The sequence below is a fragment of the Ciona intestinalis genome, chromosome 12 (assembly GCF_000224145.3).
Source record: "Ciona intestinalis chromosome 12, KH, whole genome shotgun sequence".
NCBI classification, from domain to species: domain Eukaryota; kingdom Metazoa; phylum Chordata; class Ascidiacea; order Phlebobranchia; family Cionidae; genus Ciona; species Ciona intestinalis.
Window position 1 is genome coordinate 961,027 of NC_020177.2, and position 22,256 is coordinate 983,282.

Below are 22,256 nucleotides of genomic sequence, written 5' to 3' on the forward strand. Positions count from 1 at the left end.
AATGGAACCTTTTAACAAATACTGAACAAAGAGTTAACTGCAGTGTTAAAATTGCTGGCTATGCCGAACTGTTTGCAATTCAGCAATTTGTTTCAAAAGTTGCCTCTTTACGATAGGAGTAAAGCTCGTTCGATAGCTTGCTTAGTGCCTTTGTACCTGTGTGGTTATTTACGTGCGTGTGACTGTGTGCCGTACACCAACACTGTACAGGCGTACAATATAAATGCGCGCTGCGTGTGTGTGTTTTATTACGACTCTATATTGCGACGCATGTGGCCACGGTTAATATAAAGAAACTTTTAAACGTTATTGGGTTTAAGAGGGCGCCATGATTTAAACTTTAGAAGTTATTGGGTAATCTACATAACTATAATTGACGTATTACAGATTTAATAAGGTCAATTTTTTTTCGTGTTCCTGTTATATCTTACGTGTAACATAACAAAATAAATTGGATAGCTTTTATTTATAGCCTAACCGAGATATTTTATTTATTTAACAAAATGTTTAAAAATGTAAAAAGTATTTCATCCTTGATATTTTCGCAATTTACCATCAAAAGCAACCGCTCTGTCATGGCGCCGGAAAGTAAATAAAATAATAACTATCTGCGAATATTAATATTCATTATTAATCTACCCCATGCTGTAGAATAAGATTTCATATTTGCGAACAATAATGTACAAAACAAGGCACAACCAATACTTTTAAGGTGCTTTAACAGAAGAATGCCACAGCATTATAAATACACAAAAACAAAAAAAAATACAAAATTTATCCAACTGCAGTAAACGGGTTTTTCTGAAATTTAAGGAACTTTTCCATTTTTTCGTTAAAGTCGGTTGGACGATGGTCAGGTTCAGTGTAACGCCGTGACATGTTGGTGCCCAGGTAGGTGATCAGCTCACAGTTGGCTTCAAACTGCTCCAATTTCTTCAAATATTTCTTACGGACATAACTGGAGCTTCTGGAGTTATAAGCTGTAGAGAAAATGCAGCTAATAATTTATGGTAGCAACATCAAGCCTCAAACACGCCTCTTTTGAGCTTGCTTATGGTAGCAACATCAAGCCTCTAACACGCCTCTTTTGAGCTTGAGGTGACTACTGTGGCATGGCGTCAGACTGGTAACTAGAACAGCAGAACTGTGTTTTATATAGAAAAAAGTGTATTCAAACACCTCATGCTCATTCTATATCGTTATGACATGACTTTACCACTCACGTATCACATACCTTTCAAATGACAAGCAACATAGAACAAAGCTGATTTCTTTACTGTAAGGAAAGGAAACTTAGGTTTGAAACATCCCACAGATGTAAGAGCTTTTATAATAGAGGTTGCCGCCATTTGCTCGAGGTATCCAAGCATTGGAAGGTTGATGATGCTAGAATGGTAATTATGACATCATTAGTACCAATAATTTATTCTGTATGGGTGTGGTGCTGATGGGTCAAATGATTTATAATTTAGAGCAGACCCGTTACCCTAACATTCAGACTACTTTATGTAACTTCTTTATCTTATTTATTCTCTGATTAATAAAGTGTAGACCTATAATTCATTAGAATAAACACACAAAACTTACTCCATTGGTTGTTTCTTGGGTGGTAGTTTATCTGGAAGCTTCAAATCACAATATTTCTCAGGCGTTCTCATGAACTTTTCCAATTTATTCTCAGTTGCAAATGCGTAAAGTTTATCCCGATATTCAACGACCAGTTCATTGTTGCCTTCCACTAATGCTTCATATCTGGAAGGTTTACATGGATTTGTGTTTAACTATTGGTGACATTGTATTTAAATTTTACCTGTTTTTAACCATAAGCTATATTTAACTTTAAAATGCATTTAGCTTTAAACTGTATTTAACTATAAACTGTATTGCACTTTAAACTATAAGTAACCTCTTTAAAGTGATGTTTTCTCTGTGTTTTAAATATTCGCTAGTCACCAAAATGCTTCCAAAATCTTTAATTTTTAAACTTTCAGTACAAATACAGGCAAAATAAAATGACGTACCTTAGCTTTCCATCCAAATACGACACAGGGCAATAACCATTGAGTTCTGTTCTCTTTGGGAACATTCGTCTCACTTGATCGTGTTTAAGTTTCTTAGGAAGAAGGTTTAGTGGTGGAAGAAGTTTCATTGCAAGGGGAGGAACAAATTTCTCAGGGTTGGCTGGATTTAAGTGATAAGTGTAAAGTTATATAGTGGAACAAGTTTTACAGATATGAAAAAATTTAAGTGATAAGTGTAAACATATGGTGGAACAATTTTTACAGATATGAAAAAAAATTAAGTGATAAGTGTAAACATATGGTGGAACAATTTTTACAGGTATGAAATAGATCTTCTCGCAATTGTTTGCTTAATGCCCTGTAAGGACCAAACTCCTCAACAGCAAGGACATTCAAGGTCAGAAAACAAACATATGTCAGAAAGTATCTTTCATAATTATAATAAACCTGGCAACAACACATATACACAAATTACAGGGTTTGGGAAAAATAATTATAAATGACAATAACTAAAAACGAAACTGTTTTAAACAGAAAAAATGGTATCGTTGGATTCAGCCAAGTAAGAACTATCTGTGCAACATTTAAACAAATTATTTTTATATACCATTTTTTAAACTTTGAAAAATATACCACCAACCTAAGAAAATCTCCATGTCTTCCTTTGTAGCTGTTTTATAATATTTCGATCGATATTCCACCGCAAACTGAAGGGAATTATTGGAACAATCAACAAGTTCTTCACGTAAGTTAAGACTAACAGGACAATATTCTTTGTAACAACCAATTCGCTTGCTAAACTCATTTGGGCTGATGCAAAGTTCAAACAGATTCGCTGCTTTTCCTGTGAATTCGTTTTTAGTTTGATTTTTTTTTCGAGTCAGATTGAATATTACAAAAAAGATATGTATATTTGTGCTGTTAAGTGTCAACAGTTTGAACAACCGAATAGTGAAGATGTTTTGCCCAAGGACATATACACCCACAATAGTAGCATCGATGAGCCTTAAACTCAAAATCTATCAGCTATCGGTTGTAGGCAGGCACGCCGCAGCGCCAGTATATATTTTTTTATTGTATGATGTAGCAAATATTAAGAACAACAAAATAGAAAAATTTTAGAATCCCTTTTTTAAATTAAATCTATCACTCAACACTCATTTGCAGTAAGTATAAAGAGTTTCAAAACAACGACCCACCATCTGATATTTTCTCGATGTAGTTTTGAATCTGCAACACTGACAAGAAGGATTCATTTACCACTTCTTTCCATAGTTTCCATTTAGATGTTCTCCCATCCAGTATAACTAAGTTTTGATGTTGCACTGAATACCACTCCCTTACAGCTTCAATATTATCCGCATATGAAACACGCTTCACAAGTGTGATTTTGTCACTGAGGATAAGTATATATTAAATTACAAATTCGAATGAAATGAATGAATGTCATTTATTTATGATCATGTAGTGGGGCAAATTAAGTTGTTATAACATGGGTGTTTTGTTTCATACACCTCATGTCCTTTTTATAAGTTACAACATATGTTACATCCAAAATAACATAGCAGTAACTTATTAGTCAACAATAAGAAAGTGAAACCAGAAGTCAGCACAGATAATTTCGAAACGAGAGTATTATATTAAAAATACCGTTTTTTATTGTGTCTATTTCTCTTCACTGTTTCATGTAGTGTGATTTATATTACTGTATTCGAACAGATTAATCAAATTTCTGGTACGTGAATATAATTATTCCAACCAACCTATCATGAAGTCTGATGGATTTATCTCTTTCGTTTCTGTCTTGGTTTGCTCTCTTCAATATTTCAACATCATCAACTTTCAACTCAACGACTTTCACAGGAATTATTCCTCTGTTGTGTAATAGATGAACTTGTTCCTCGGTGTTCGGATATCCATCTAATACGTATCTGTAATGTATAAGATATCATGTTAGAAGCCCATGTTGTAACTGGACAGTGACCATAAGGTGTATGAAAACACCATGTGTGTCTGGTGTATATAAAGACACCCATGTTATAACTAGACAGTGAGCATGAGGTGTATGAATACACCATGTGTGTCTTGTGTATAAAATGACACTAATGTTATAACTCGACAGTGAGCATGAGGTGTATGAATACATCATGTAAGTCTGCTGTATAAGAAGACACCCATGTTATAACTCGACATTGAGCATGAGATGTATGAATACACCAAGTGTGTCTGGTGTATAAGAAGACACACATGTTATAACTCGACAATGAGCATGAGGTGCATGAATACACCATGTGTGTCTGATATATAATAAGACACCCATGTTATAACTCGACAGTGAACATGAGGTGTATGAATACACCATGTGTGTCTGAAGTATAAGAAGACACCCATGTTATAACCTGACGGCGAGCATAAGGTGTATGAATGTACCATGTGTGTCTGATGTATAAGAAGTAAGAACACACCGATATACCATATAATGCAGTAACGAACAACACTTACCCCCTAGTTGTACAAGTAGTATTGAGCAGCATAAGTGCAAGAGCTTCCACAGCCAGTACATCAGGAACAATACTTCCAACATGAAGGAATGAAAGAATCTTCTTCGCGAGGACTGAATCACTTTGATTGTCAATCACATTCCTGATAGAATCTCCAATCGAAACACGAAGTGCTCCATATTTTTGAGAAAGTCTTTGAGCCACTTTATATAACACGTCATTGTTAAAACAAAAATATGTTTTTATGAACTATAGACAATAAACTTAGAAGTTGTATCAAAGTTTTATGAGCTATGAGAACAATAACAATAAACAAGGTCCTTATACCCCCCTGTCATAGACTATTAAGGTTAATTGCTCCAACCCAGTGTTCCCTTGCTAACTTTCCTTTTATAATGTCTGTCGTTGCTCAGTACATAAGATAAAAGAGTTACATTCACTTATACTTACACGTTGTTTTTCCAGCCTTAGGTGGACCAATGATAGCAATCTGTATGGGCACCACAGGTTTGGCCGGTGGTTGGTTGAGAACATATTTCAGTGGATTCTCCATGAACTTTTGTCTTGTTTCAATTGAAGATAAGTAGAAGATGTATTGGTTGTATACAAGGGGGTAGGTCGGTGTCTTCATAGATTGTAAGGGTGGGAGAACCTCTTTTGACTCCATAAGCTGGGCAGGAGGGGTAAAAGTCGTTCAATGATCAAGCAAGGATATATTCTATATGAGTAAGGTCCTACAGCGAAGCATGTTAGGGTAGCCTATCTAAGATTTGTGGTAGAATTAGCTCAATACCCTAAACAGATATATGTCTATTCTATGTCGGTGTCCTTACACGTAGGGTGCTACAACTATTAGTGACCACTGGGTTGAAGCAGTGTCCGCTAAGTGTCTTGCCAAGGACACATACACCTATCCCTATCAGTATGGAGCATTAAACAAGGTATGCTACAGTTAAGATGCAAACCCCTAATCACTAAGCCACTACGCTGAGACAGACAAATTGTAGTTTAAAAATAGCAAACATAAGTTTATATATACTGCAAGAAATAGACGCCACATGTACCTTTACAGGATCCCATCTGCCAAAAGAACTTGGATGTTTAAATCCCGAATGAATCATTTTATCGGATACTTCAATACTGAGTGGATAAACCCTCTCAAACATGCTACGTCTGTGAGCAACCATGCTTTCAATCTTTTTCTCAATGAAATATCGAACTATGGTTGGTTTCCTGCTTGCTTGAACCTCTAGTCTTGGAATGGCGACTTCTTCAAGTTGTTCCTGTACAACCTGAAACAACATTGCATGTTAACATGAATACACATGTCCTGTTTAAATGCTTAAGTAAATAAATGTAATTTACATATCTTTGTGTGAAAGGACATGATAGTCGTTATAAAACATGTATTTTGATTTAAACACCTCATACCCAAGTATAATTAAATATAAATAATTAAGCAAAAGTAAAGTTTATGAACAAAAAAAAACCTTGAAGTTAATTTTTTATGATATAAACAACATTAAACCTTCACGCCAACAACCACACTAGTCCACCAGGAGCAAGTTTCATTCAAACATTAGTCTGGTGGAGTGGTGGGTGTTGAATTGAGCAAAATCTGTCTTAAATCTCAAGTTGAAATATAAATAACATTAAACCTGTAGCTTGTTGATATCATCATCAAAGTTTTCAGCAAACTCCGATCTCATCCGATCTGCTGCATCATCTTCGTGCTCTTCCTCATCTTCCTCTCCCTCCTCCTCATCCTAATGTGACATCATAGATAGAGTTATTTAATCATTACCAAGAAAATAAAAGTCAAGTTAGTTTTTATTTTATTTTAATACTTTTATAATTACATCCAACACCAGCATATTCACCTCAAACTCCATAGCAAGCGTCTCCTCAATATCATCCTCTTCCTCTTCGTCTTCATCATCTGACCCATCAGCTGTTTTACTTGCTTTCCTTTCCTCCCTCTCGGCCAACAACTGGGCTCGACGAGCTTCCACCTTCTCATTCTGAAAATAAATCTAATTCAGTGTTGCCAAAAATTATTTAAATGACCTTTGGACCAGGCATTCATGATACACATATATTAATGGCACAACACTGCTACAATTGTGTGCATATGTTTCTTTTGAAATAACAATTGCTTTAACCCAGTGGTCCTGTTGTCTAAAGTATTAACATAACCACCATCAAAGTAACATACACATTACTTGTAAGCGGACACAAAGTGTATAAAACAGATCACCCTTGTTATAAGTTAAAGGACTCTTGTTACCCCGCCATGTGAGGATGAATAACATTCACAAACCTTTATTTCCATCTTTTTCTCTTTGATCTTATTCTTCTTTATATTCCTAAGGTCTCTCCTCTTCTTCCACAGCTCCAGTCGAGGCGGGAGCAATCGATCCACCACGTCGTTGTCCTCCACCATCAACATCAAGGCTGCATCAGGGTAGAGTCCGGACTGAGCAAGGAACTGACAATCTTCAGCAGTTCGTGGAAATCCTTCCAGGATGAAACCAGTTGATCTGAACATGGATTGATTTTCTTTAATGCAAACTTTAATTGGGTTTAAACTTCAATGTTATTAATTAACTGCCATATTATACTGCTTATAGAAGGTCATTGGTCACGCCTTTTATTCAATAAGTTTTGTACTTCTGTTTTATTTTAGCATGTTGGTATTATAGCTTCTGCCGTTTAACTGTTACTTCTTGTCTTTTTGCTTTTGTAAACTTAGTTTTACCAATTTAGGTTAGTGTTTGAATTATTTTATTTTTATTGTGTGGCTGACAATTTGGACAACCCATTAGTGACCACTGGGTTGGTGCAAATATTGTTAAATATCTTGCGTAAGGATACACACACCGGCAAATGTTACATTTCATTGAATAACAAAGTGTTTACTTGAATGGTTCCTCTCTCCACCACTTTGGAATTATTGTCTCCAAGATCTGTGGCGACAGATCTTCATCATCAACCAAGTAGTTCTTGATCGCATCTTCAATGTCGTTCAGATCAAATGTTTCCTCTTCCTCAGACTTTTCCTAAAAGAGGATTATACACCTTATGCTTGCTGTCGATTTATAGCTTTAGCGGCTTGTTATACACCATACACACATGGTGTATTCATACACCTCATGCTCACTGTCGAGTTATAACATGGGTGACTTCTTATACACCAGACACACATGGTGTATTCATACACCTCATGCTCACTGTCGAGTTATAACATGGGTGACTTCTTATACACCAGACACACATGGTGTATTCATACACCTCATGCTCACTGTTGAGTTATAACATGGATGTCTTCTTATACAACAGACACACACGGTGTATTCATACACCTCATGCTTGCTGTCGAGCTATAACATGGGTGTCTTCTTATACACAAGACATACATGGTGTATTCATACACCTCATGCTCACTGTTGAGTTATAACAAGGGTGTTTTCTTATACACAAGACATACATGGTGTATTCATACACCTCATGTTCACTGTCAAACCACGTACCTCCTGATCGGACAAAGCTTTCGCGACAGCATCCTCCACACTCACAGACATCTCATTTCTTAACAACCGACTTTCTTCATGGTCAGGTCCAAGTTTGCGACCAGTTTTCGCCAAAATCATTTCCTGATAAGATAAAATATATATTTATTCGCTTTTGAAAAGTATAAAATAGACAGTTTGGGAAAGAAAGAAATTGCCTATACGGCCATGTAGGAACAGGGTTAACCTTATGTTTGAGCACCCAGTTTTACACCTTAAAATACAAGCACACACGCCCACAATGATAACGGCATCGAGGTTTGAATCTGTACCTCCTGTCACCCCTTGGGAAAAATAACCTACCTGTAACTTCTCCCTAAAGGAAATATGGAAGACTCCGAGTTGATCTGCCATCCATCTTCCATGGGAAGTCTTCCCGCATCCCCTGGCTCCCAAGATCAAGATCCTCGGAGGTGGAGGTTGGAGAGGTTCATCTTTCGGCAAATAGTTTATCGTGTTTCCAACGAAAATTTCACGAGATTCGGTTGATTTAAAATAATAAATCTTTTCACGATATTTTGCTGCAATGTCTGGGTTGCCTGGCCACAACACAAATTCGTCCTGAAATAAAGGGAATTTATAACTACATTATGTGATGGTTTATAAGCCAATGAGTTTAGATTTTCCAATAACTGTGACCCAATGAAGCAAAAAAGAAATAAACGATAAAGAATACCAACAGGTTCTATACATAAATATATGCATCTCCTTTTAGTCATATTTCTAAATTTCATCAATAGATTGGGGGAAACACCATCTAAACACCAATTACTTTCAAAGCCACAGGGTCATAATGTTTTGCGTATCCGAAATGTTTCTTCTTATGACTGAGGGCTTCCTCATCCTCTCCTTCCTCCATCTCATCTCCCATCTGCTCCAACTCAGCACTTGCATCTTCTTCTTCCTCATCCAAGTCAACTCCAGAGAAATCCCACGCTTGGTATCGGAACAACGCTGGAGAGTGGGAGGAATTTGTATAAGTTACATGTGTTAAATTAGCTGGCACGAGGTGTATAAAACAGTACACCCGTGTTTATTGACTGTCGTTTTCCGACCACAGGAGGATAAAGCAAGTTACATTATTCATTCATTCAATGTAATTTGATCATAAAGTGTTTTAAGTGGTAACCCTCCCAAATCATGTTCTGCCTTTGCTTGGTATTGGAACAATGCTGAAATGTGGCGGTTGGTTTAAGTGTAAAGTTTGTAGTAAGCTGTATTGACACACCTTCACAACACAGCATCATGTTAAGAATGAATGACCAACTAGATCAAACACCAGACAGAAAATGAAAAAACACCAAGTTCGAACATGAAGGCATAACATGAATTGCGAGTGTTACCACTTAGATAAATAATAAACTAAAACAATGACAACTTAACATAAAGTATCTTGACTAAAGCCCTACAATGAGATCCTAAAATATTTTAAACTAGAATATAAAAACAAACCTTCAATTTTTTCCACGACAAGGCCCAACACAGCTTGTGGAGTTTTATCTTTTATTTCAACCATCAAAGGTTTGACGAAGTTAGATCCGGTTATCGCGCTCTGTAGAAGCCCCCACTCTTTATCATGGTCCTGGATCATATCTCTGAAGGTTTGAAACTCCGGTGCATCATATGATGGAACACCGATATACATTCCTTCAAGTTCTGAGATCTCTGTGTTTAAAGTATTGTGAATGGAACTGGATATTAAATGTAACAACATTTTTAAATTTTTAAACTATTTTGGTTGTGTTTTTTATTTTAACTAGAATACACAGGAACAAGTACCATAAGTACAATGAATATTTTAATTTACAGAAATAACACTTTGGTATTTGCAGGACATTTTAAACCTTAGTTGCATTAACAGCTCTGTTCTTTAAAAATCCAGCCTTTCCTGTGAGAATGTGAGATGTATTTCTATCCTAGTTGTAGGTGCAACCATAAATGCATGAATTCAACATATTGCAAGGCACAATAATCGCTATAATCTCAACCAGAAGATACAGGATTCAAAGCTTAAAGGAGACACCATTGTGGATACATGTGGCCACTATTTAGCTGTCTAGTCTTGCATTAGAAAAAATGATAACCCACAAAATTACATATGCGGTAACTCGTAAGTGGGTACAGAACATCCACATAACGACTGTTGATGCCCTGGTACAAGAAGATAGTTGTTTACATAAGAATTCCTTAGGTTAGTATGATTAATACCTTTATGAATCTTAGCAAGTCTTGTTGGATCATAGTTACTTGTGGTACTTGTGACGTCATTATCTATTGAGTCTGTAACAATCAAACAATATACCCATGGTATGTTAGATTATTTTCCAACATACCAATTTTAAAAAAGGCATACCATATGCCAAAGGAAACACCGGGCTCTTTAAAATTAAAAACAAAAAATTGCCACAAGATCTGTTTCAGACTTATAGTACCTTTATTGGCGTCATGGCTAAGTGGTTAGCCATGCGAGGATAAGGCAAGTTACATTCATTAACTCAACCCTGCATTCAGTACACCAAGAAGCAACATAACATGCATAAACGTTTATGCTATCAAACACAACTTAAACCTGTGTCTTGTTTAGAAGTCTCATCATCTTCAGGAATCCGCTCAACAATTTTACTTATTTTCGGCCTCTCTGCTTCTTCTTTCAACCTCCTTTGCTCTTCTTCCTCTTCCTGGATTGGGTATTTAAATTTAAGATAAATTAAGATAAGGAAAAATAAACCAAATTTAGAAATAAAAAAATCAAGTTTTAATATCAAATTTAGATAAGAAAAACATCGCTGCAGCACAGTAGTAGTGCAAGCTTTTTTATAATGCTAGCTACAACAATTAGTAAATTGAAATGTTTACCTGAAGTGATTGTCTCTTCTCTCCTACAAGTCTTGTACGGAACTGCTGAGTTATTTCATCTTTATTGGCATCGTAATATCTGTAGGTACCAAGATACCGATTAGAATATATTTTAAGGTATAAACAAAAGATAAGTTACTGAACAAAAACAAAATGGTAAAAAAGCAATCAACTACAAACACAACACCAAGCCCTCAAACTTGAACCCACCTCTGCCTGATAACTTCGTTGTTTGGAGTTTTATCAACAAGGAAGACAACTTCATCAGGGAGAAGTTCCGCCTCTACCATCGCTGCCCATTGTTCCTTGTTCTCTGGGAAGTTGTCCAACACCCAACCTCCGTTCCTGGTAGGAGGAAGAGCAAAGGATAATCACTGATTTATCTTAACGTAGCAGGGAAGTTTAGAAGTTATTGCAAGGGTGTTCCGTTTTACACACTTGGTGCTCACTTACGAGTTACCGCGTATGCAACTTTATTGGTTATTGTTTTATCTGTATGGCTAAATACTTTCTATATGGCTAAAGTCCACTAAATGTCGTGCCGAAGGATACATACGACATTAATTGTATTGTAGTATTGAGCATCGAACCCGGTATAAGTCAGTTACCATGATGCAAGCGCCTAACCACGGCTACGGACAGGACATTAAACGATAAATGTCTTGACAAACACAATTGTGCATGTAACAAATGTTAACAAGTACTTTATTTAAATTACTTTGCGGAATCCGGATCTTCGTCAAGCCTCGTTTTTATCATTTGATCGACAGCATCTTTAAGCACAGACACATATTCTTCAGCAGGTAGATTAATAACGTGTTTCTCAGCCTTTTCTACTGCTTGTTGCACCAACAGTTTCACCTGAAATAAGTTTAGTAACATAGTTTATTAAATAAACATATTTCTTTTAGTTTCATTATTATACAGTAAATATTATAAAATGTTTATTATTAAAAGAATATTATGTAAAAAAAATTTAATTGCAAGAACATTATTGTCAACTGCATGCAAAGGCTGACTATTTGAACAAATTAATAAGTGTAATTTTGTGGCTGAAAAAGGGACCACTGCATTAAAGCAATTGCTGTTAAGTATTTTGCCACAAAGTACGCCCATCATGGTACCAGCATTAACCCTTTAACTCATAACCATTGTGACACGGTGCAAACAATCGTACCTCCTCATGATCTGGAGTGACAACTGGCACGGGGCTCGTGGCGTCTCGGTTGTCGTAACTTTCCTCAGTTGGAAGCAAACTTGTGGCCGCGCTTTCGGATGGTTCCGATGATTCATCTGCTGTTTATGTAATTAATTGAAACCGAGCATGAGGTATATGAACACATATTTAAAACAACAATAATAGCTGCCTATTGGTAGGGATAGGTAGCTTCTTATCCCTGGGCAACAATTTTGGTTATAATGTTGACTGATTAACACAGTGCAGAAACACAAGCCCAGGTCTATACACCATGTTACCCCAGGTTTGGGCCTATGATAACCATATTAGGTATAACATGATGTATAAGAAGACACTCACGTAACAAATCGACAGTGAGCATGAGGTGTATGGATACACCGTGTGTGTCTGGTGTATAAGAAGACGCCCATGTTATAACTCAACAGTGAGCATAAGGTGTATGAATACACCATGTGTGTCTGATGTATAAGAAGATGCCATGTTATAACTCAACAGTGAGCATGAGGTGTATGAATACACCATGTGTGTCTGATGTATAAGAAGATGCCATGTTATAACTCAACAGTGAGCATGAGGTGTATGAATACACCATGTGTGTCTGATGTATAAGAAGACACCCATGTTATAACTTGACAGTGAGCATGAGGTTCACCTTGTTTATCCTCAGCATCCACCTCAGGTTGACCACTTTGAGCCAACCTTTCATTTTCTTTCCTTCTCAACTCAGCTCTCTCCACAGCTTCTTGTTCAAGTTTGTTTTGAACCAGCAACAAGGCTGACTCCAACGCTTCCTGTGCAACCATATTTATATATTGGATATACAGGATAGCAAATATTAAATGATAAAAACACATTAAAGAGTAAAACCTTACTCATTATGTGCATAAAACATGGATTTTCTGGTCAGTTTAGTAAAGACCGAAACATTTGAGAGGAATATCGTATCATACATATGAGCAGTCATGATTGTATTGAAACTGGAACCCAGTATTCTAAAGTTACAACGAAAAAGTTCAACCCCTAAGCCATGGTCTCGAAAACTTATAATCCCTTACTGCTGGCCTTCCTATGTAAATAAACAGCACAAAAATGTGACTTACAGATCGTGCTTTCTCTACAATTGTCTTTCTTGCTGCTTTAAATTTATCTTTCATTAGTTCATTCATGTCAAACACAGATGCCTGTGGATAATGTGTTTTGTTATAAATGTAACTATGACAAAATAAAGGGAAAACGCAAGGCAAGATTAAAAATAGTTTTTATGCAAATATATAATAAATGAGTAAAACAATGGTAGCAGTGTTAAGCCTAAAGTTGGGATTCTCTAGTTATTAGGTGAATACCATAGGCATAAACATTGCTAAAATGCAGTGAGATTCGTAGCTGTGGCCCTGTTTGTTGTATAGACACATCTAACAGCAGGGTTAAATTCCCTTTAGACTTAAAACTGGGAAGCTGAAACAAACAGTACATATAACATAACACAGAAATATGATAGATATACCACACACCCTATAGTGATAAGCAATATCCTGAGCCACAGCAGTTTTTCCAGACAGTGGAGCGCCCAACACGGATATCTTGCATGGAGCAGCAGGCATCGGAGGGAGCAAATATGGCCGCGGGTTCTTTAGAAACTTGGTCATTGCTTCAGGAGACGATAATATGTACATCTTGTCTAGGAAGCTTACAGCAAGGTCTGGTTTGCCCTGTAGGTGAAAGAAATCATGCATGAAACAGAACATTTACTATATCCCCGTTGACAAGTGTTTCGCCAACAAAAATTTAGAAAACAAATTTTCTTATAATAAATTTTGGTTGAAAATGAAATCAAAAAGTTAAAAAAAATTGTGGTGGAATTTTGTTAAAATAACAAATCAGGAAACACTGAATGTATTTAATATGACATACTGTACATACCAACAAAAGGATGACAGGGTTTCTGCACTGCACTAATCAATAAACATTACAACCAATATTGTAAAATAGATTCACAGAGTTTGGCGCATATGGTAATATATAAGTCTACGAAAGACATTTCTAAATATAGTAATTATTGATTATAATTACAAATAACAAAAATGTTGCGTTATTTTTGAAATCTGAATAAAATGATAACGGATACAGAAGAACATGGTATAAATATATACAAAAATAAGCATAATTTTTTTATGAATTAAGACATTTATTTTTGAACGTAACTGTTTTAATGTGCGTAAAAACAAAAAAGTACATAGTGTTTTGCCACTGTTCTGATTTTAATGTTATATCAACCAACTCCAATCCACCTGCAGTATATTCCCTTCTTTCAAAGCAACAGGACACGTCCTTCCCCACTTAGAACGTCGCCACCGATATCTTGGTGCAGGGTTCTGATAAGCAGCTAATGTTCGAAGCAATTCCTCCTGCAATTCAACAAATAATAAATGGATTCAATTTATCTTTGCGTGGCCGAAAACAACAGTCATTATAACAAGAGTGTTCATTCACCTCGTGCCAGCTTTTGAGTTACCATGTATGTTACTTCGTGGTGATTATTTTTTGGATTTTTTTTATGTATGGCTGATAATTTGGACAACCCATTAGTGACCACCCAATTGCTGTTAAGTGTCTTGCCCAAGGACACATACGCCCACAATGGTAGGGCGGACAAGCCTTAAACCCCTTACTCTGGGCTTGAGGCAGGCATTTACCACTGACCCCTGACACCTTTTTAACATGAACCACATACGCCCAATTAAAAGTGGATGTCTTTCTTTATATAAGCAAGACCAAGTTAATATTAAGTTATTAACAGCAAGAACACTCAACTGTTTCAATTTCATCCGGCAATTCTTCCTCATCCGGGTTTTGCAACCTTGATGGAACAGCAGGTCTGTGTATGTTGTAACAATCCAGCTTTGTTACCAATTGTTGAAACAAACTTTGGACCGAACTTTTCCCATCGAGTTCGATCAAAAATTGTTGGTCATGGTCGGCCATGTATTCCTGTGAACAAATGTTTTTAAATGTGTATTCATAAATGTGTATAATGCAATGAATGGATAATTTGAGAGCTTCAAGGAGTCCACAACCTCTAAGTGCTTGAGTTTGGGTAATTTTAAAGTAAATTCACAAATGCAGCTTCACCCCATCCACTGGGAGAGCTGCCTCTACGTGCTTGAACTCAAAATTCCAAAAAATTATCATAAATCCAACATAAACTTACTTCCAATGGAATCAAGGCTACATTTTTAAAGAGGGAATTAGTTTCTTCGATTGCAGTTGCTTGATTCTCAGGTATGTTCACCAACCTTGCCTTGGTGTCTTTGTCCATCTCAATAAACTCAGGAATAATGCCCTGTGAGTTGGAACAGTTTAAACAACTTAGTTTTTAATGTTCAGATTTTTTCAAAGTCCTGTGTGCGTTGGTAAAATAGAGTTACAGTCATAGTTATCAAACATAGGAAACCTCATTGATTAATGTGGTGAATGCAATATACTTTGACTTTGATTGTTTGTATAGACACACAACATCAGGTAAAAATCTGTTTTAGACCCAAAACTGTGGTGCTATAACTTAGGAGAACATGAAACTTTTATCAGCACTGCAATAATCATTGAACATTAAAACCTATATTTGTTTCACATAAATATGCAACTAACAATCCCTGCATCCTCTACACTGATAAAAGTTTGGTGCCTACTGTCCTTTTGCAATACTGAATTTATTGGTTAGTTATAACACTTCAGCCATTATTTACACCCAACATCCACAATCTTTGACTCAAACCTGATCTTCATCTTCTTCCTTCTCTTCTTCATCTTCCTCTTCCTCAGGATCATCCTTAGGCATCTTGGGAGGTTGGGAAGTCATATCCCACATATTCCTCCCGTAACAATCTCCGGTGAGAGAATCAACTTTTGTTCCTTCTCTTCGGATGAACAAGTCTTCATCCGGGATCTGGAAACAAAAGATATTCAGTCAATAAATAGAGAGACACAACAAACAAGACAGCAAACAATAAATAAGAGAAAACAAACCAACCTTCTTTTAAAGGTAAGAGAATACGAGAACAAGCCTACTAAGAGAATACGAGTTTAAGGCTCGACGCTTTTGAGCGTATGTGTTCTAAGGCAAGACACCTAAAGATAATTTTAACAACAGTCTTTATACCACATGTGTTCTGTTTTACACACATCGTACCCTCTTATGAGTTGCCACAGATGTAACTTTTTTTAGACAACTAATAATGGGTGACTTGGTTTGAGCAATTTTCATTAATTATCTTTCCCAAGGAGTAAGGACACACAATGGTAGCAGCACAGAGTTCTGTTTTCCAACGAGGCAGGCGCGGTTAGCACTGCTTATGTTGCTAGACCAATGATATCCATATAAAATATACCAGCAAATATTCTACTTGTCGACCCGTTTATAGTTTCCATATTAGAACTCGTACTTAGTTTCATACCTTGATATTTATAACGATATCTGGCTTCAACTTCCAACTTTGTATTTGATCAATTTGTTCTTGAATTGAAAGAAAGTTGTCATCAACTATGGGCAGTCCATCCAATATATATCCATAATGGGCAACTTCTGGAGATATAACTTTTTCCCTGTTACAGAATATTAAACAATATTTATATAGTACATTCGTTATACAGTTACGAATAATGCCTTCTTATATTTTCTCATAATTTAATATTTTTTCTTACGAATTTTTTTAACAAAAATTCAAACCATACTTTACAGCTACACTGTGCAAATTAATGAAAATATTTTCTATTTATCTTCCAGGAGAAAGCTTTTGACACCAGGAGAAAACTTTTGAAGCTAAAACACCAATGCCCTACTTTGGTATACACCAGCTTGCTTATAAATACCGTACATACATAAAACTTGGTTTGAATTTGTTTTGTATTAATAACTAAATTGAAGAACCATTATATACATAAATGTATAAGTTTTTTTATTATTTTTAACACTAAACCCACTAAACATTTTATTCTTATATATTTCACCTAATAAGTTCAAAAACAAATTCATTCGTCAGACATTCTCCGTTGAGTAAAACTTGGTTCATTTTTTCCCCAATAGCAGTTGCAAGTTCGACTTCCCTTGTTATAATGTCAGTGGCTGTATGAGATAAAATACTTGTTAATTACAATTTTTTCAGTATAAGTAACAATTTAGTATTTCAACAAAACTTTCTGCATTTTAAAATTAAAATTTTCATTTTAATTAAGTGTAGCTATATTTTAGGATAAAGCAAAACAAAAGTATGGAATGTTTAATACATAAACATCACATTTATAACTTAATTGTTACCATGAATAAATTCACATCTCCAATATTGTGACAGTTTTCGCGCCAATGTTGTTCTGCCACTTCCCTGGATGAAAATATTAATGTAAAATATGGCAGTTGTGCCAAAATCTGCAAAATATGGCGGTTCCTGGCAAAAATCTCTCGTGTGCAATTTCATTACTTTTCGCATGCGTTCGGACAAAGTCATTATAACACGGGTGTTCTGTTTCATACACCTCATGCCAGCTTACGAGCTATCAAGAATTTAATTTGTGGGTAATTCTTTATGTTATTTTTGTTTTTGTGCATGGCTAACAATTTAGACAACTCATTAGTAACCACAATTTTAATCAAGTGTCTTGGCCAAGACACATACACCAATAATGATACCGGAAGAGCCTTGAACGAGTTGAACCCATAATTTTTGGGCATGTGCGCTTTAACCAGCTAAAGAAATACACTGGATAAAATAAATAAGGAAACTAATTGAGGAATTACCTAAAAAAAATATTGAAAGAAAAATGAAAGTGCTAGGGATGAATCTTCCCTCAATAAAAACACAGAATATACCCCTATATATGATGTATTGCTTAATTAATATTGCTAAAAACACAGTTCTCCAGTATCAAATTCAGTTTATCTAAAAAAAATAGTTCTTCATAATAAAATTTTGTATTAAATTAAATAATGTAAATAGGTTAAAATGTTTAACAAATGTTTGGTTACTTACTGGTTTTCCAATTATAAGAAAGCATGTTGGTTTTGACTTAAGAAAGTTAAGTTCCGTCACATCTTCGTCGTAAGGATCCCCACATGTCTCGGGGACCTTACTAGACATACTGATCCAAGTAAATAGCCACTGTTTCGTTTCTGCTTGCAGATTTACTTGTGTTGTTTGAAGACGCTCGACTACAAATTGTAAGAAATAAAAATAAAGTTGCTTTAGTAGTTGCTATGCAACGTTAAACTCTAGGGCGCCACCTATGTGGTAAAACGTTTTCGGGGTGGAGAAAATCTATTGAGCGAATGTATGTAACTTATTTATCTTCGCATAACGGGGCAACGGAAGTCGGTTTTTAGCTTCTGTTTTATTCCGTGCCTACGAGTTATTGCATATGTGTAAATTATGTAAATTGTTTTGTTCTTTTTTGAAAACTTATGGCTGACAGTTTAAAAAACCTATAAGTAAAGATATTAAACCATATCTCTTCATGGTGTTAATCATTGGGTTGGAACTTGAAGTCGGCCCAAGCAGAGCCTCCAACTAAAAAACTCTGAGCTAGAGGCAGGCGCTCTATAACCACTTCGCCACAGCGTCGATTTTGACAGCATCAACTTTAGAATATTAACGTTAAAAGAAGGGGCTCACGACTGTGGAAATGACGTTGTTGCTAATCTCTTGTTTTAGATTTTCGGTATATTGACGCACATATGGCTGGACTTGCTGACTTTCTAACCGCTGCTCCAGTGCGTTTAGAGGTAGATTAGTTTTAGTTGCGGTAGCGAAATATAGTAGATATATTGATTTTCGTTGCGGTCCTAACAATACTCTTTTTTATTAAAATCTTTATTTTCATACAGATATCCAAACAGATGAAAAAGGTATTTACAATATTTCTCTGTTTGTTGTTATTTCCACTTTTGGTTAACACTACTAATGCCCAAGAGGGCGTGTTAAAGAGTAAGTTATACGGTTTCGGTGCGGACAATATAGATGCGGATGTGGGTGAGTCGTTTTGATTTTAAGTCGTAAAAACAAATATTTTGTTTGAGAACGAACCATGTTGCAGTCCTACCAACAAAAATTATTTTTACACAGGTATACAAAGTTTGATGAACCGCCTACATGATATCCGAGCACCGAATGGCAATAACCACTAAATCAACCTGCTGCTTGAAAATGAAGAACTACATTTAAGAATAAGAATAAAAAAATAATAAACAGTTTACATATGTTTGCCTTGTTTTTGGTTTAAAATTCGAGGCACCAAGGCACATATTAAAACAATGTTGGGAAGTTGCGACTATACAGATCTAAATAATGTATTCTATTACCTTTTAGTTTCTTACCATTTAAACAGATCCGAACACCTTTTTTTATTAACTTCAATTGGGATGTTTGCGAGTGACTAATTAATGCCTGTTGCGCTAGTAAAATGAAGATGCCAGGTTTGAACCGGGTCCTTCCACACAGTGGCGTTTTAAGATATAAAAGCTCCCCCCGCCCCCGCAAGGCTTGTACGTGGGCCCCCCTTCTTTACTACTACATCTGGTGAACTGTTTCATATAGGTCTCACTATTGGCGCAAATAGACGTGTTTAAAGGGGGAGCTCTAATTTGCGCAAAGAAATTTTTGGCTTAAACCGCTATCCTTTTCTACTGTAAAACCCCCCCGTTTTACAAACTTATTTAAATGTTTAAATTACCACGTATACGTGTCACGTTGTCATGTTATTGGGTTACGACGGCGAAGCTTATTTTGCGACGTAACAACAATTTATATGTGGTTAATTTTCTATCGGGTATTATAGTGGGCCCTTAATTCGTGTGCCCCCCGCGGCTGTGGAGTTCGCGGGGTTCGCGGGGTCGATGATACGCCACTGCTTCCACATACGAAGTGTGCTTTTAGGTGTTTATTTCAAAAACTACACAAACTATTCCAGCTTATTAGGCCAGTAGTTGTTTGGTAGGTTAACGCTTACAGTTTAGCGCTTGTTTAGGAAATTTTTATTATTTAATAAATTTAATTAAAAACGTTTAGAACGATGATATAATTGGAAGTTCAGAGGACTTAAATACACAATAATATTTCGACCACATAAAAATGCATGAATGCGCATGTTTAGTCAAGCGTAAACGTTGGAAGAAAGAGCTCAAATTAAACAATTGAAATGACGTCATTGCCAATCTCCCGTTTAAGATCTCACGTATAACTCGGCGCCCGTATGGCCGGAAGATGCGCTTAGCTGTAATGCCTTCAATCTGCTGTTAGAACGCGTTTAGAGCAGATAGATTGGTTTTCTTTGTGGTAGCTTTTGTATAAACAGTATATTATAAGAAATATTTTTGAACAGATGAAAAGGGTATACGCAATAATTCTTTGTTTGTTAATTTTTTCCAATTTGGTTATAGGCGATGGTGCGGCAATCGTGGGAGCTGGAGGGTAAGTTAAAGTAAACAACACACAAAGTAATTGAAATTGCTAACGGGAACCTCTAATACTGTTTACTTTACAGGGGGTATGATAATGATAGAATATTTTCGGATGTTGGTAAGTTGTTTAGATTTTAAGGCACAATAAAACAGTCAAACTACTTTGTATGAAACGTACCATGTTGCATCTATTCCAACAAAAAAAAACAAAAAAAATGTACCCAGGAATACAAGCTTTGATCAACCACCTAAATGACATCAGGGCATCGGATGGCAGAGGTTCGCCATTAAATCAAGAAGCCTGAAAATGAAGACCTCTATTTGAAATATTCACATCAAGAATAAAATAGAGTTAAAAACAATATTAATTTGTTTATGTTGTTATAAGTTTAAGTCCGGAGACCAAGAATTTAAAAATAATAAAACGATGTTAGGGTTGGCGACTACAGATAGGTAAATGATGTATTTCACCGCTTTCTAACTTTATACCATATGAGTAGGTCGTAGGTGCGAACATTCTTACTGTAATATAAACGGAAAATGTTTGTGAGTGACGTATGAATGCCTACTGCGCTAGTAAAATAGAGATGCCCGAAATAGAACTCAGAGAGTTTAAACATTTAAAGAGTTTAAGGTCCTAGGCTCTGTATAACTATATATAGTAAGGTGGGGGACTATGGGATACCTTTTCATTCTATTTTCCGGTCACATTTGGTAGTAAACAAAAACATTTCAAGAATTATAAAACCGTATTTCCACGACTCCCATAAACCGTCCTTCATTGTATGTGCTCGGTCTCATCTTTCCCCACCCTGCGATATTTATTCTTACATGGCGACGCAACGACACTGTAGTTATTATGAATGTGTTCTTTTATGCACTTCGTGTCGCTAAGAGTTACCAAGTGTGTGACTTTGTGGGTGATTATCGGTACAGTTGTCAGTCAAAAAAAAAAAAAATTGTTGTAAAAACTAATGTTAACATTTTTTTTTTAATAAAATTTATTTTTTTTATTGTTTAAAACAAGTAACTGTACAGTTTTAATTAAAACATTTTTTTGAATTCGTTTGGGAAACATGAAAAAATTGATTTTTTTATGTTTTTTTGCATAAAAATTGTAGTTGTACCGTTATAAACCTAAAATTTTTTTAAGTCAGACATATACACAAAGTATAAACATGGCGAACATTATCTCAGCGCTTGAGTGCTAAACAACAAGCAGCATTGTAGACGACAACTTGCCATCTAGTGCAATTGTAAGATTTTATTTGAAGAAATTAGTAAATCAAACATTGTATAAAGATTAGAGAAGATTTAAGGCGGCCTGCAAAGAATTGATTTAGCCGTCTATTAGATTCACATGACAACGGTTAAAGAAATAAAAGCTGGATTTATAAATGAAACTTATTTATCATCGGGTGGCGAAGCAACGTCAGTCGGTTGGTGACCATTTTTTGGGGGTTAAAGATTTGAACAACCCATAGTGACCACTGGGTTGAAATTAACAGAAAGTGTCTTCCACAAAGATTAGTACACACAAACTGATGCAGAATCAGAACAAAGAAGCTTCATGGTTGAATTTGATATTGATCTCTTGTTTTATATTGGTCTTCCAAAACACCATACAGGGTAATTTATCTAATATGAATGTTACTTACTTTTATCCTC

General features: G+C 35.8%; 2 protein-coding genes and 2 long non-coding RNA genes across 5 annotated transcripts in view; 3 read left to right on the forward strand and 1 right to left on the reverse strand.

The window, feature by feature from the left end:
- Positions 1-22,256, forward strand: part of LOC108949985 — a 436,537-nt gene that overhangs the window by 106,178 nt on the left and 308,103 nt on the right. The gene's annotated exons all lie outside the window — the stretch shown is intronic.
- Positions 448-18,376, reverse strand: LOC100175806 (adenylate kinase 9). 2 transcript variants are annotated; one of them, XM_018814290.2, is made up of 35 exons: positions 18,166-18,375; positions 17,457-17,520; positions 17,150-17,264; positions 16,597-16,744; positions 15,918-16,088; positions 15,354-15,485; positions 14,957-15,133; positions 14,434-14,550; positions 13,657-13,854; positions 13,246-13,326; positions 12,798-12,936; positions 12,125-12,243; positions 11,666-11,808; positions 11,158-11,292; positions 10,948-11,026; positions 10,661-10,769; positions 10,300-10,371; positions 9,544-9,756; positions 8,864-9,045; positions 8,395-8,652; positions 8,053-8,175; positions 7,442-7,581; positions 6,843-7,062; positions 6,403-6,543; positions 6,181-6,288; positions 5,587-5,814; positions 4,973-5,192; positions 4,524-4,725; positions 3,785-3,952; positions 3,221-3,417; positions 2,662-2,865; positions 2,022-2,181; positions 1,588-1,752; positions 1,235-1,386; positions 448-980 (listed from the first exon to the last, which is right to left on the reverse strand). In XM_018814290.2, exons 1-35 carry the CDS (start codon positions 18,271-18,273, stop codon positions 775-777), a joined length of 5,394 nt encoding a protein of 1,797 aa, XP_018669835.1. In that variant the 5' UTR covers positions 18,274-18,375; the 3' UTR covers positions 448-774. The 2 variants fall into 2 exon arrangements, with proteins under 2 accessions (XP_018669835.1, XP_026692910.1); XM_026837109.1 differs by having other exon boundaries at positions 644-980; positions 12,125-12,240; positions 18,166-18,376.
- LOC104266284 lies at positions 18,991-19,390 on the forward strand. Its single transcript, XR_717482.3, has 2 exons — positions 18,991-19,161; positions 19,255-19,390. It is a non-coding gene; the product is annotated as an uncharacterized LOC104266284 (long non-coding RNA).
- Positions 20,501-20,952, forward strand: LOC104266285. The gene is made up of 3 exons (XR_717483.3): positions 20,501-20,598; positions 20,672-20,706; positions 20,814-20,952. It is a non-coding gene; the product is annotated as an uncharacterized LOC104266285 (long non-coding RNA).

Excerpts from the sequence above, each read along its gene's own strand:
- LOC100175806 (XM_018814290.2), bottom strand. The coding sequence starts at position 18,273 with ATGTCTAGTAAGGTCCCCGAGACATGTGGGGATCCTTACGACGAAGAT. Across the intron at positions 11,027-11,157 it reads AACGAAGTTATCAGGCAGAG|ATATTACGATGCCAATAAAG; the intron begins GTGGGTTCAAGT and ends TGGTACCTACAG. Across the intron at positions 9,757-10,299 it reads ACTTGCTAAGATTCATAAAG|AGATCTCAGAACTTGAAGGA; the intron begins GTATTAATCATA and ends CTTTAAACACAG.